Source organism: Lissotriton vulgaris, chromosome 2_2, assembly GCF_964263255.1.
Source record: "Lissotriton vulgaris chromosome 2_2, aLisVul1.2, whole genome shotgun sequence".
Classification (NCBI taxonomy): domain Eukaryota; kingdom Metazoa; phylum Chordata; class Amphibia; order Caudata; family Salamandridae; genus Lissotriton; species Lissotriton vulgaris.
In genome coordinates, this window is record NC_141688.1 from 203,975,285 (window position 1) to 203,989,304 (window position 14,020).

At 51.6% G+C, this 14,020-nt stretch overlaps 1 protein-coding gene across 2 annotated transcripts in view; it reads left to right on the plus strand.

Moving 5' to 3' along the window:
- The first annotated feature begins 466 nt into the window (after window positions 1–466).
- PAMR1 (peptidase domain containing associated with muscle regeneration 1) overlaps window positions 467–14,020 on the plus strand; it is a 306,588-nt gene continuing 293,034 nt past the window's right edge. The window contains exon 1 of one of the 2 annotated variants that reach the window (XM_086959541.1): window positions 467–1,003. In XM_086959541.1, the coding sequence (XP_086815667.1) occupies window positions 931–1,003 (73 nt within the window). In that variant the 5' untranslated portion in view covers window positions 467–930. The remainder of the gene's footprint in view (window positions 1,004–14,020) is intronic. The other variant, XM_086959540.1, reaches the window with a different exon arrangement.

A 14,020-nucleotide genomic window follows, 5' to 3' on the forward strand; every position in this document is an offset into this window, starting at 1 on the left:
AAAAAAAATATTTCTAAAGGAATCCACTTGTATAAAGACAGAGCAGGATCCAGCCTGCCTTCGAAAAACTTTTGTACTGTTTGATTTATTTTTAATTTGCTAAACATCTGGACCTGGAATGGTGTACAGAGTTCACTGCACATGGTACGTGTGACCTTGGCAGTGGATAGGAACAGAATACTAGCATGTGGGAGAGCAGGATGAAAAGACATTACAAGCCCAATAACCGAAGAGTGTGCTTCTGAGAGGCTCTTGGCGGAAAACCATTGGCACTCCACTCTCACCTCGCGCACGAGACAAGCTGATTGCCGTCCTGCGCATTAACGCGCGCGTAATTAGCAAACGCGTGTTCACCGCCCGAGAATGCGCGTGACCACAAACACGTGCGCTGACAGCGGAGCGCCTTTTTTTCCAGATTTCTTGCCAGGTCAGCGATCGGGGTGGAAGGAATGCTGCTCATAGTTTCAGAAATGCTGAATGTCTCTTTTGTGTCGTCCTCGTCCTTGCGCCGCGCGCTGCTGGAAGGGACACGCGTGCACAGGGGGTCACCGCGCCTACGGAAGCCACCGGCTACCTGCAGCCACATCTGCCTGGAATGTGCGCTCACACTTAAAGAGCCTCCAGGGCACGTCCAATCGGCGCCTCACGGATGATTGTTTAGGATTCAGTGGAAGGTGTGTCCTGAACCCCCATCCTTTGCTCAGCTCCGACTGTTGGAAACTACAAAGGGTTAACACAACCCTAACTGGCGGATTGGGAGATTCCTCACGAGTGTTTGAAGATTTTAGAGCTATTTGCATGTAGTCAGGCTGAACCGCTTCCCGAGGGATGAGGTCTGGCTGATGTCTGAAATCTGAGCCCCACTCAGCCTGGCATTGAGCGAGGAAGGCTTGCCGCTACCTGTGCTTGACTCACTCCTGTGCTGGCAGCATGGACCGGGCGGTGTGGGCCCTGCTGCTGCTCGCCTGCCTCCAGCTACCGGGCACCGGCTCCGTCCCTAAAGGTAACGTAACCTGGGCAATGCACCTGAGCTAATACTAGTGATGCAACCTGCTGCGACTATCTCCCTTGTTTTGAGGACGTGGTAGCTAAAGCCACACTAATAAAGCTTTTTGCCCAGGATCAAACAGGGCACAGCCTGAATTACAGCCCATGTAAGCTGGTACTACAAGTAGGTCAAAGCAAACTGCCTAACAGATAAACATCTGTTAGGCAGTTTGCTTTGACCTACTTGAGGGCTGCAAGGGGTTGTTTTGGTGATTTCTAGAGACCGATGTACACTTTGCGGTTTTAGCTCCTGCATACAGGAGTAAAGTACTTGATTTACGTTGTTTATTTTGCATGGAGCTAAACGGGGCTGGTTGATGCGTCAAAGCACTTTCTGGACGTGGCAGCGCCGAGAGAACACACTGATACATATGTTGTGGTGAATGCGTACACCTTCCTTGGTTGCAAAGTAATTTATTTGAGCAAAACATTGTCTATTTTATTAAAAAGGCATACGGCAATTTGTACCAGTTGGTTTCCAACAAAACGACATAATTATCGGCAATCTCTAGAGAGGGGCCAAAAAATGAATGGGCATAACATCTAAAGTGATGTGTCTCATGTATCTGAGCTGTTTTGAGGCACAATAGTACTCCGTGTGACAAACTGAAACTTTCAGAATCTTCATTCAAAGTACAATGTTTCTCTGTCTCATCTCACCTGCCACAAATCAAGATTCTAAAATGTTCAAGCAATTCTGTGCTGTGTTACGGGCTCTTACAGCGCCTTGACTCTCCGTGTTACCTATGTGTGAGCTCCTACAGAAAAGAATGCTCGCTCAGACACAGCATGCTTTTATCCGATGCGATGTTATTGTGTTTTACAAAGTGTGTAGCCTGTGTCAAATCGCACCTAATATTTTCAGATACTGTAGACCTGCTGCACGGAGGTACACTGACTTGCCAGAGATCACACGCATGTCTACAGGTGCAGATTCATCTCGGGTCTCCTTATTTCGCTGTGTAGCCTCCACCCTTCCTTTGTTCTTTAGAAACACGCGTTTGTGTTTTTTTTCTTCTGCAGAAGGACTTCCAAGGGGCCGGAGAGGGACTCGGAAACTATTGCCTGCGTGTCTTCTTGTTACAAACTTTGTTTCTGGACTAGAGCATAAAACAGGAAGCGTTGCCATGGAGACCCGCCAGGGTTAGAGATGTTGGGTTCGGTCACGGTTCTAACCCGCTCTCTTGCGGTAACGCAGCCCGCAGCGTGTCTCTGCAGCCCGCGCTTGTCCCAGCCAGGCTCCCGCGGGGTCCTGTGACCTCAGCATGAACTGTAGGCTCCAGTGTACATTCAATTTATATCTGACGCACATGCGCTGAGCCTGAGCCCCAGGCGGCGCTACTCTTCCTACATCGTGGTAGACAGGGGTCCCCTGGGCGGGTGGGCTCTGATCCATAAAGGGGCGAGGTTGGTGTGGGGGGCGGGGCAGAGGGGAGAGTCTAGTGCTGAATGTAGGAGAAGGTGTAACATCTCTCTGTTTCCACTTATAAACAAAGAGAACCCTGCCGCCTCTGTGAATTGGTATGAGTTATTCTGGGAGCAGCGTGCGTGGGAGGGTTCATACAGCTAAATATGAATGACAGAGGTCAAGGGGTTAGAATAGATAAGAGATAGCAGTACCTGTGCAAAACCAGCATTTGCAAAGCCAATGGGTCTCGTCTTTGCGAGAGGTATTGGCTTTGATAATGCCTTTAGCCGTGTTGTACAACGGTGTGGCTACTGTTCAGCATGGCTAAAAATGAATGGAGCGGGTGGACTGAGGAAGAATGGAGTGAGCGAGGTTGTCGTAGAGTAGATTGGAGTGGGGGTTGACAGTGGTAGATGGGGATAGATTGGATTGTGGTGGTTTGGAATGGGGTAGGTTAGTGTACATGGTAGTGAGATGGTTTGCAGTGGGGTAGATTCGGTAGTGTAGTTTGGAGTGGGGTACATTGGGTAGGTTGAGTGAGGTATATTGGGGTGTAGTAGATTTTGCTAGATTGTATTAGATTGGAGTAGGATAGGTTGAGTTAGATTGTAGTGGTGTAGATTGGGTAGCCTGAAGTAATTGGAGTGGGCTAGGGAGGAGTAGATTTGAGTAGGGTTGTTAGGGGTAAATTGGAGTGGGGTAGTGTGTGATTGATTGGGGTGGTATATATTGAGTGGGGTAGATTGTAGCAGGGTAGTTTGGGGTGAATTTGAGTGGGTTAGATCGGAGTAGGATAGATAGGTGGTAGTTTGGGGTAGGTTGGCATGGAATAAGAGGTGGTTTATTGGTTTGGGCAGATTGGAGTGAGGTTGATAGGGGTGGAGTAGATTGGTATGGGATAGATTGGTGTGGGGTTCATTGGTCGAATGGGTGGTGAAGATTGGGGTCGATTGGTATGGGATGGATTGGATTAGGTTGGGTGAGGTGGGTTGGGTAGATTGGGATGGTGTAGATTAGAGAGGAGTGACTTGGGTGTGGTGGATGGATGTTGAATGGATTGGGGTAGTTTAAAATGGGGGAGTTTGAGGTTCATTTGAGTGGGGTAGACTGGAGTGGGTTGGAATGGGTGGGGTAGATTGGAGTGAGGTACAATGGGGTAGGTTGAGCTGGGTGGATTAAGATAGGTTGGATAGGGTAAATTCTGGTGGGGCACATTGGAGTGGGGTAGATTGAAGTGGGATAGATTGTGTGGGATAGATTGTAGTGGTGTAGATTGGGGTAATTAGGGGTGGGATAGATCGGGGTGGGGCAGACTGGAGTGTGGTAGACAGAGCTGGGGAATATTGGGTGGGGTTGATTGGGGTAGGTGGGAGTAGGGTCAAATGTGGTAGATTAGGGTAGGCAGATTGAGGTAGATTGGGGCGGGTGTATTCAGTGGTTTAAATTGGGGCAAATTAGGGCACAATGTGATTAACTGTGATGGGCTACATGGGTGTCTCATAGATTGAGGTTGGGTAGATTGGAGTGGGTGGGTGGGGTAGACTTGATTCAATTGGAGTGGGGTAGATGGTGTTGATAGGATGGGTGAGGCAGATTGGGTTTCATTGGAGAGGGGTAGATTGGGGTATGTTGGGTAGGGTAGATTGGGGTTTGGGTTGATTGGAAAGGGGTAGTTTGGAGATGGGCAGATTGGGGTAGTTTGAGGTCAGTCGGGGTGGGGTTGACTGGGGTAGACTGGAGTGGGTTAGTTGGGTGGTGTTGATTGGAGTAGGGTACAATGACTCCATAGGCGTAGGTTGGATAAGGTAGATTTGGATGAGGCAGATTGGGGTACATTGGAGGGAGGTAGATTGTAGTGGGGCAAATTGAGTGGGATAGATAGGAGTGGGGTAGATTGAGGTAGGTTTGGTAGGTAGTTTGGACTAGGGTAGATTAGGGTGAGGTCAATTTGAGGGAGTGGGGTAGATTGGACTGGGGTAGTTTGGGTAGACTGGGTAGATTGGGGCAGATTGTAGTGAGGTGGAGTAGGGTAGATTGGAGAGGGGTGGATTGGGGTAGAATAGAGTGGGAGGGGTTGAATTGGGTGGATTAGAGTAGATAGGAGTGGGGTAGATTTAAGTAGGGTAGATGGGATAGATTGCAGCTAGATAAAGTAAGGTGGAGTAGGGTAGATTGGTGTGGGATGGAGCACGATGCGATGAAGAAGGATAGCCGCGGCATGTTGAGGAAAGGGGTAAAGCGGTGACATAAATATGGAGGAGCAATCACAGCTGCCAAGGTATCAGAATGCTATGTATGGCATTTTGATAATTTTAGTGTAATTATGAGTGACATTTCAACAACTTTGAGTGACACTTTCTTGTGATCAAAGTCAAGCAATGAAGATGAAGGAAACATAAATATCAGAAATTACACTCATTTGAGCAAAGATTGTGTCTAAACAAAGGGGCACGGTCGCCATTAAAGTGAGAGTTTGGTATGGGGAGCTTCTACAAAAAAGCATTTGTTTGTCAAGTTGACAAACAAATGCTTTTTTTGTCCAAGCGCCCAACTTTCATTTTCACTTTAATGGCGGCCTCACGCCTTTCATTTGACTCGGCTCGTTTAAGGGATGGAGTGTGGCCAATATTAAAGTGTAAGTGCGGCGTGCAGCAATTAATTAAACAAATAAAAATACCAAAAAGCAGTAATGTTATACTTTTGGTCTAAGTTTACTTTTGTGAATACTGAAGAGTAGTAAAATGAGATGGTTATTTGTGTTTCTTATTTTTGAAATCGTAAATGTTTTTGAGTGTAGCATTGTATTTAGGAAATTGCAATTTGTGATTCCCTAAATGCAATCACAATTTAAGTATTTGCAATTTTAGTGATTAATTAAATAGTGATTTTTGCATTTGGGATGATGCATTTCAAATGCAAAAATTGCAGTCGCAAATGGGCAGATTTGCAGAATTTGCCCCTTTGCGACTGCAATTTACAGTGATGCATGTGGCCCTGCCCCTTTGCGACTGCAATTTACAATGATGCATGTGGCCCAAGTTCTCTGCATTGATGCCGCATTGTGAAACACTCCACCATGCTCACCTGTTGTCTGCACTGTGGCAGATGCCCCAGATTCCTTTAGTAGCTCAGGCACCCAATGTTTTCTCTGGAAGTTAACTTAAAGGCTTAACTAAAAGAGAGAAGTGCCTAGAATTGAACTGGACATTATTTACGAACTACTTGCTTGTCTGAAGTGTCCTCTCAGAGCCTGAACCAAGAATTGCTTCTTCCTCTATTTCCCCAGCTCTGCTGCATCAGCTGTGTTTGTGACAGAAGGTCTATTCTTGTACTTCGACTGTTCTGTTCCACCAGCTGTGTGTGTGTGACTCTAGATCACTGTTTGTGTGTTCACTTCTCTTCTGTACCAGCTCTCTGTTTGTGATGGTAGCTTGCTGCCTAAAAACGTCACTGCTCTGCTGTACCAGCTATCTGTTTATGATGCTAGTATGCTGCTTGTACTTTCACTGCTCTGCTGTACCAGCTTTCTGTTTGTGATGGTAGTATGCTGCTTGTACTTTCACTGCTCTGCTGTACCAACTCTCTGTTTCTGATGGTAACTTGCTGCTGGTACTTTCACTGCTCTGCTGTACCAACTCTTTGTTTTTGATGGTAGCGTTCGGCTTGTACTGTGTGTTTGTGGCTGTAGCTTGCTGCCTGATACCTTCACGGCTCTGTGGTACCAGCTCTCTGCCTGTGAAGCTAGTGTGCTGCTTGTACTTCACTGCTCTGCTGTACCAGCTCTCTGTTTCTGATGGTTACTGGCTGCTGGTACTTTCACTGCTTTGCTGTACCAACTCTCTGTTTGTGATGGTAGCGTTCTGCTAGTACTGTGTGTTTGTGGCTGAAGCTTGCTGCCTGATACCGTCTCTGCTCTGTTGTACCAGCTCTCTGTTTGTGATGCTAGTGTGCTACTTGTACTTTCACTGCTCTAGTGTACCAGCTCTCTGTTTATGATGGTGATTTGCTGCTGGTACTTTCACTGCTGTACTGTACCAGCTGTTTGTTTGTGATGGTAACTTGCTGTTTGTGATAGTAGTGTGCTGGTGGCACTTTCACTGCTCTGCTGTACCAGCTGTGTGTTTGTGGTAGAAGCTTGCTGCTTGCCCATTTATTGCTCTCCTGTACCACCACTGTGATTGTGACAGGTCGCTGCTTGCACTTTGACTACTCTTCTGCACCAGCTGTGTGTCGGTTGCAGAACCTTGCTGCGGCACTTTCACTGCTTTGCTGTAGCAGCTCTTTATTTGTGCTTGTTCTTTAACGTCTCTGCTGTACCAGCCCTGCTTTTTGTGGCAGAAGCTCGCAGCTTGCACTTTCACTGCTCTGCTGTACCAGCTCTCTGTTTTTGATGGTAGCTTGCTGCTTGTACTATGTGTTTGTGGCTGTAGCTTGTTAATGGTACTTTCACTACTCTGCTGTACAAGCTCTCCTTTTTGTGGCAGAAGCTCGCTGCTTGCACTTTCACTGCTCTGCTGTACCAGCTCTCTATTTGTAATGGTAGCTTGCTGCTAGTACTTTCACTGCGCTGCTGGACCAGCACTGTTTGCGATGGTAGCATGCTGCTTGTACTATGTGTTTGTGGCTGAGGCTTGTTAATGGTACTTTCACTACTCTGCTGTACCAGCTCTCTATTTGTAATGGTAGCTTGCTGCTAGTACTTTCACTGCGCTGCTGGACCAGCTCTGTTTGCGATGGTAGCATGCTGCTTGTACTATGTGTTTGTGGCTGAGGCTTGTTAATGGTACTTTCACTACTCTGCTGTACCAGCTCTCTATTTGTAATGGTAGCCAATCAGGACCCCAGGCCTACTGCTCTCTCTTTAAAATGGATTCCATGTACCCTAGGTACATTTCCAATTGGTACTGGGCCACCCTATCAGACCCTGTAACTCAGGGCATGGGTGTACCCAGGGCTGCCAGGGGCTGCAGCATGTATTATGCCACCCCTGGCTGGCCTCCTAAATTTGACACAACTGGCTGCATGACAGCTGGGGCAAAGTCGTGTAATCACCCTTTGCTGTAGGTATAGTATACCTATGTGGGACACCCCCGCGCCGCACGGCCACCAGCTGCTGCGTGTGCCCCCAGTGCCTGCCTCTGCCTCAGCGCCGTCCTCGCTGCCGCCTTGAGCGCTCCCCTTGGTTTTGCCCGTTTTGTCAGAAATTTGTGCTTGTTTTCTTTCTGTGCCCGAGATCGTTTTCCCACTGTTTTTCCCCCGTTTTGTCCTGTATTATTGCCTGTTTTTTCTGTGCCGTTTTTCTCTTCGTGTTTTTGACCTCCATTGTGCCTGTCTCCTTCCTGCTTGCCCGCCTACCTCGCCGCCCTCCGCTCTCCCTCCCCGCTCCCGCTTCCCGCCACCGCCATTAGCCCCGCCCCTTTCTCTTCTGTACCCTCCCCGCTCCCGCCTCCCAGCTGCTCCGCCCACCCGCGCACTTGGCCTTAAATGGCGACCGTGCGACGCAGGTGGGTGTGACCCACTTGTGGGACACCCCCGCGCCGCACGGCCACCAGCTGCTGCGTGTGCCCCCAGTGCCTGCCTCTGCCTCAGCGCCGTCCTCGCTGCCGCCTTGAGCGCTCCCCTTGGTTTTGCCCGTTTTGTCAGAAATTTGTGCTTGTTTTCTTTCTGTGCCCGAGATCGTTTTCCCACTGTTTTTCCCCCGTTTTGTCCTGTATTATTGCCTGTCTTTTCTGTGCCGTTTTTCTCTTCGTGTTTTTGACCTCCATTGTGCCTGTCTCCTTCCTGCTTGCCCGCCTACCTCGCCGCCCTCCGCTCTCCCTCCCCGCTCCCGCTTCCCGCCACCGCCATTAGCCCCGCCCCTTTCTCTTCTGTACCCTCCCCGCTCCCGCCTCCCAGCTGCTCCGCCCACCCGCGCACTTGGCCTTAAATGGCGACCGTGCGAACGCGCAGCGGTCACGCGCAGCGGGCGCGCCGATTGTGCGCCGAAGGCGCGCCAAAGGTAAGCCCGTCTGCGCCCGTCCGCGACCGGATCGCGACCAGCGCCAGGACCCCTGGCCCCCGAAGAGCCCGACCTACCCGCCTGACGTACTCCGCCGCCACCCTCAACGCACTCAACACCGGCCGACTCCCAGAATGCCACCTAGCCGCTCCACGAGGTACCCACGGACCTTTCAGCTGCCACACCTGCAAGTTCTCCTGCACCCGGACCAGCCTCGCACCAGCACCCGCCAAGTCGAACACCAGCAGCACCCACCTCAAGTGCATCCTGCTCAACACCCGCTCCGTCCACAGACACGCCATCGAACTCTGGAACCTCCTAGACGCCACAGCCCCTGACGTTGCCTTCCTCACGGAGACCTGGATGAACGCCTCTTCAGCTCCCGACATCGCCATCGCTATCCCAGAGGGCTACAAGATCGTCCGGAGGGACCGAAACGCCAACCAGATGGGAGGAGGCATCGCCATCGTCCACAGGAGCACCATCCGTCTCACGACCAGCACCGACAACACCCTGACCAGCGCCGAACACCTGCATTTCCAGATCCACACCAACCCGAACACCACCCTCAGAGGCACCCTGATCTACCGACCCCCTGGACCACGCACGCAATTCAGCGAGGACATCGCCGACTTCGTCAGCCCGCACGCCCTCCCCTCTGCTGACTACATCCTCCTGGGAGACCTCAACTTTCACCTGGAGAACAACAACGACCGCAACACCAGCACCCTGCTCGACAACCTCGCCAACCTGGGACTCAAGCAACTGGTGTCCACCCCCACCCACCTCGCTGGACACACACTCGACGCAGTCTTCTCTTCCAGCACAGACATCGACTTCAGCCACGCCACAGAGCTTCAATGGACGGACCACAGCTGCGTCCACTTCACCTTCAAGAGAACGACGACCCACCACCACCAGAAACAGGCCGCCCGCAGAAGCTGGAACAAGATCACAGCAGACCAGCTCGCCACCTCCCTGAGCCAGCACCCTCCTGCCAGCTCAGCGAACCCCAGCCAGGCCGCAGACAACCTCACAAAGTGGATCAACAACTGCGCGGACGAACTCGCCCCACTGAGGACCCCGCCTAGCAGACCCGGCAGCAAGAAGGCCCCATGGTTCACCGACGAACTCAAGAGCTCCAAGAAGAACTGCCGAGCCCTCGAGAAAGTCTGGAGAAGGGAACCGACACCGGACAACAGGACCTCCTTCAAACTTGCCACCCGGAAACACCACCAGCTGATCCGCGCCGCCAAGAAAACAGCTTTCAAGGACCGGTTGGACAACAACGCACACAACTGCAAGGAACTCTTCAACATCGTGAAAGAGCTTTCCAACCCCAGCGCAGGAAACAACGACATCACCCCATCGCAAGACCTCTGCAACTCCCTCGCTTCATACTTCCACAACAAGATCGCGGACATACACAACAGCTTCAACAACCAACCAACGCACACCATGACCGAACAACCACCCCCCACCACCACCCTCCACGCCTGGACCCCGATCAGCACCGAAGACACCATCCGCACGATGAACTCCATCCACTCCGGATCACCGACCGACCCCTGCCCTCACCACGTCTTCAACAAGGCCGACTCTGTCATCGCACCCCACCTGCGAGACATCATCAACACATCCTTCGACACCGCCACCTTCCCCGAGAGCTGGAAGCACGCCGAACTCAGCGCTCTTCTCAAGAAACCCACAGCGGACCCCACCGAACTCAAGAATTACCGCCCCATCTCGCTCCTCCCATTTCCAGCCAAAGTCATCGAGAAGACCGTCAACAAGCAGATGGCCGCCTTCCTCGAGACGAACGGATCCCTCGACCCCTCACAGTCCGGCTTCCGAGCCAACCACAGCACCGAGACCGCCCTCATCGCCGCCACCGATAACATCCGAGCCCTGATGGACAATGGAGAAACAGCGGCCCTCATCCTCCTAGACCTCTCCGCGGCATTCGACACGGTCTGCCACCGCACCCTAGTACGGCGCCTCAGCAACATCGGCATCCAGGACAAGGCGCTGGAATGGATCGTCTCCTTCCTCGACGGAAGAACACAGAGAGTCCGCCTACCACCGTACAAGTCAGAGGCCTCCGAAGTCATCTGCGGCGTCCCCCAAGGATCATCTCTGAGCCCCACCCTCTTCAACGTCTACATGAGCCCCCTCGCGGCCATCGTACGCAAACACAACCTCAGCATAATCTCCTACGCCGACGACACCCAGCTGATCCTCTCCCTGACCAACGACCCGCCGCCGCCAGAGCTAACCTGCACGAAGGGATGAAAGAGGTAGCCGAGTGGATGACGACCAGCCGCCTGAAACTGAACTCGGACAAGACGGAGGTCCTCATCCTGGGCTCCTCACCCTCCGCCTGGGACGACTCCTGGTGGCCTCCCGCCCTGGGCACCGCACCCAAAACGACAGACCATGCACGAAACCTGGGCGTCATCCTGGACTCCTCCCTCTCCATGACCAGGCAGGTCAACAACGTCTCCTCGGCGTGCTTCAACATCCTACGCATGCTAAGGAAGATCTTCTGGTGGATCCCCACGAGACCAGGAAGACCGTCACCCAGGCCCTCGTCACCAGCCGACTGGACTACGGCAACGCCCTCTACGCCGGTACCACCGCCAAGCTCCAGAAGAGACTCCAGCGGATCCAGAACGCCTCAGCCAGACTCATCCTCGACATCCCACGAACCAGTCACATCTCCGGACATCACAAATCCGACGACCCAGCTCGACGAGACCCGGCTTCCCTGGCACCTCTGACCTCTACTCACCTCTACAGCAAAGCTGAGAACCGTGAGTGCGACGAGACCTCGAGGGACCGACGATCGCCAAGACTGCACGACATCTTTACTGCAAGCCCACCGTGTCCTCCACGAGTGAGTGCTTTGGGGTCCGAGAAGCCCCGACCCTGCGCAGCTCCAGCACCCAAGGTCAGCCTCCCTGCATCTCCACGATCTGCGTGGGGCCCTTCTGCTGTTTGCTGTGCACCGCGTTGTTTGGCTACTAGCCGGCTGGCTTGTGGCCTTCTGAACGACGCCCGACGACATCACTGCTGCTGGTCTGGTTGCTCCAGACTGGCCCTTGCTTCCTTCTTGAAGAGAGGCACCCCGGACCCTCCTGGTCCACTCCAGACGCCATTTTAGGTCCACCGCGTGGGCTTGAATTTGCCAAGGCTTTGTTGCCCAATCCTGGGTCCAGCGACGCCGACAGCTTCTATCTTCGTGGGACAGCTCGATCCTCCTTCCTGGTCGCCGACAACGCCTCCTGGTCCGTGAGATCTCCGAGCCCAGCGTCACCCACACGCCTTGTCGAGGTGGCTACCATCCGGTGCCCTCCTGGTGCCCACTGACTACTGGCTAGTAGTCTCGAACTTGGTCCCCTCTGCTTTCAGGTGTCATCTTCCATCGATCCAGGCTTGGATCCACCGAACTTTCTTCACTGGTCGCCTGCCAGCAACTTCTTTCTTCCAGGCTCCTGGTCCGTCAACGAGGATTCCCGACGTCTTTTGAGTCCTATGCAGCTGCAGCCCCTGGGCTAGGTAACTTCGGCATTTCGGTGCCCCAGCATAGCCTCACTATCCAAGGGTCAGAATCTACTTTCGTTTTCTCCCTACCAGGTCGGGTTCGCCCGAGAACACTAACTTTGCAATTCCTAGCTACCATAGATTTTGTCCCGCATCTCGCGTGAGAGTGCACACACTGCACCCGAGTCCCCTGGGTCTCCTAGAAGTAATCTAACGATTCTTTAGTCAAGTCCTAGCGATTCCAAAGGCTATTAGTACTGTACTTACCTGCTAGTAATTTCGCATTCCACTTTTCAAGTATATGGTTTACCGTGCCCCTCGGGCATTTGTATATACTGTGCTAACTTAAGTATTTTTGTAAGAGTTTTGGTTTGTGCTTAGTACCCTGTCCTCATAAAGAGTACAGGGCTGTTGTGATCTTTAATAAATAACTGTTTATTTTCATAACACTTGTGTGGTGTCCTTTCACTTGGTGTTCAAGGGGTATATGTGGTATAACAGCTGGCTTAACACGCCCTCTCGAGTCTTTAGCCTTAGACTGCTCGTATCCACGCTACTAGGATAGCTGGTCTATAAGGTTGACTTACAACCAATCATCAATAAGGGTTGCTGGACTGATACATAGTGTTCACTAGAATAGTGAGCACTGCATATCAGGCCACCTTCTCACATGGACCAGCTCTGTTTGCGATGGTAGCATGCTGCTTGTACTATGTGTCTGTGGCTGTAGCTTGTTAATGGTACTTTCACTACTCTGCTGTACCAGCTCTCTGTTTGTGATGGTAGCTTGCTGCTGGTACTTTCACTGCTCTGCTGGACCAGCTGTGTTTGTGATGGTAGCATGCTGCTTGTACTATGTGTTTGTGGCTGTAGCTTGTTAATGGTACTTTCACTACTCTGCTGTACCAGCTCTGCTTTTTGTGGTAGAAAGTCTCTGCTTGCACTTTCACTGCTCTATTGTACCAGCTCTCTGTTTGTGATGTAAGTGTGCTACTTGTATTTTCCCTCCTCTGCTCTGCTGTACCAGCTCTCTATCTGTGATGGTAGCTTGCTGCTGGTGCTTTCACTGCTCTGCTGGACCAGCTCTGTTTGCGATGGTAACATGCTGCTTGTACTGTGTGTTTGTTGCTGAAGCTCGCTGCTTGCAATTTCACTGCTCTGCTGTACCAGCTCTCTGTTTGTGATGGTAGCTTGCTGCCTAAAAACTTCACTGCTCTGCTGTACCAGCTCTGTTTGCGATGGTAACATGCTGCTTGTACTGTGTGTTTGTGGCTGTAGCTTGTTCCTGGTGCTATCACTGCACTGCTGTACCAACTCTCTGTGATGGTAGTGTGCTGCTTGTACCTTTAGTGCTATTCTGCAGAAGCCCACCCTGACCGTGCAGGACCCAGGCCGTGTGGTGTGCTGTTCTGCCCAAGATTGTCAGCGTAGCTGCGTGGAGAAGAGTCCTGGAGCCCAGTGACTGCCTCACTACAAGCGGCGGTACAGTTCACCACCTGCTTGCTTCCGTACTGCAGTATCGGTGCGTTTGAATGCCCGCCTGCTCCAGCGTTGTGAAGCCTCTGCTTCTGACTGTATTCTTGCGAGGAGCGAGTTCTCACTGGTGGTCATCTTGGGATCAGGCACCTCAACCAATCCCCTGCGAGGATTGCCCGGCGGCCAAATTTTAGTCAGGCAAGCGCCAAAAATACATTTAGCGACCCTATAAATGCTTGTAAAAACATGTTGTGGACTGTAATGAATGACAATAAAACTTAGGTGGATGGTCGGCCTAGGGATTGTTTAAGAGACCAAGCATAGACAAACTCCCTAACTGTAATAACTAACAAAAAAGTGTCTATGGGCCTAGCGTGAATGTAATGCCATTTAGTGATACAAATCAAGTCAATATACACGAATGAAACCAGAAGAAAATAAATTAGGTGGAATCATGTGATCCTACCCTGGCCTTAATAGTTAAGGATACCCATCAGTCACCACTCTGATCCGCCCATCATCATTTGGGAATCCTTCAGGACCATATA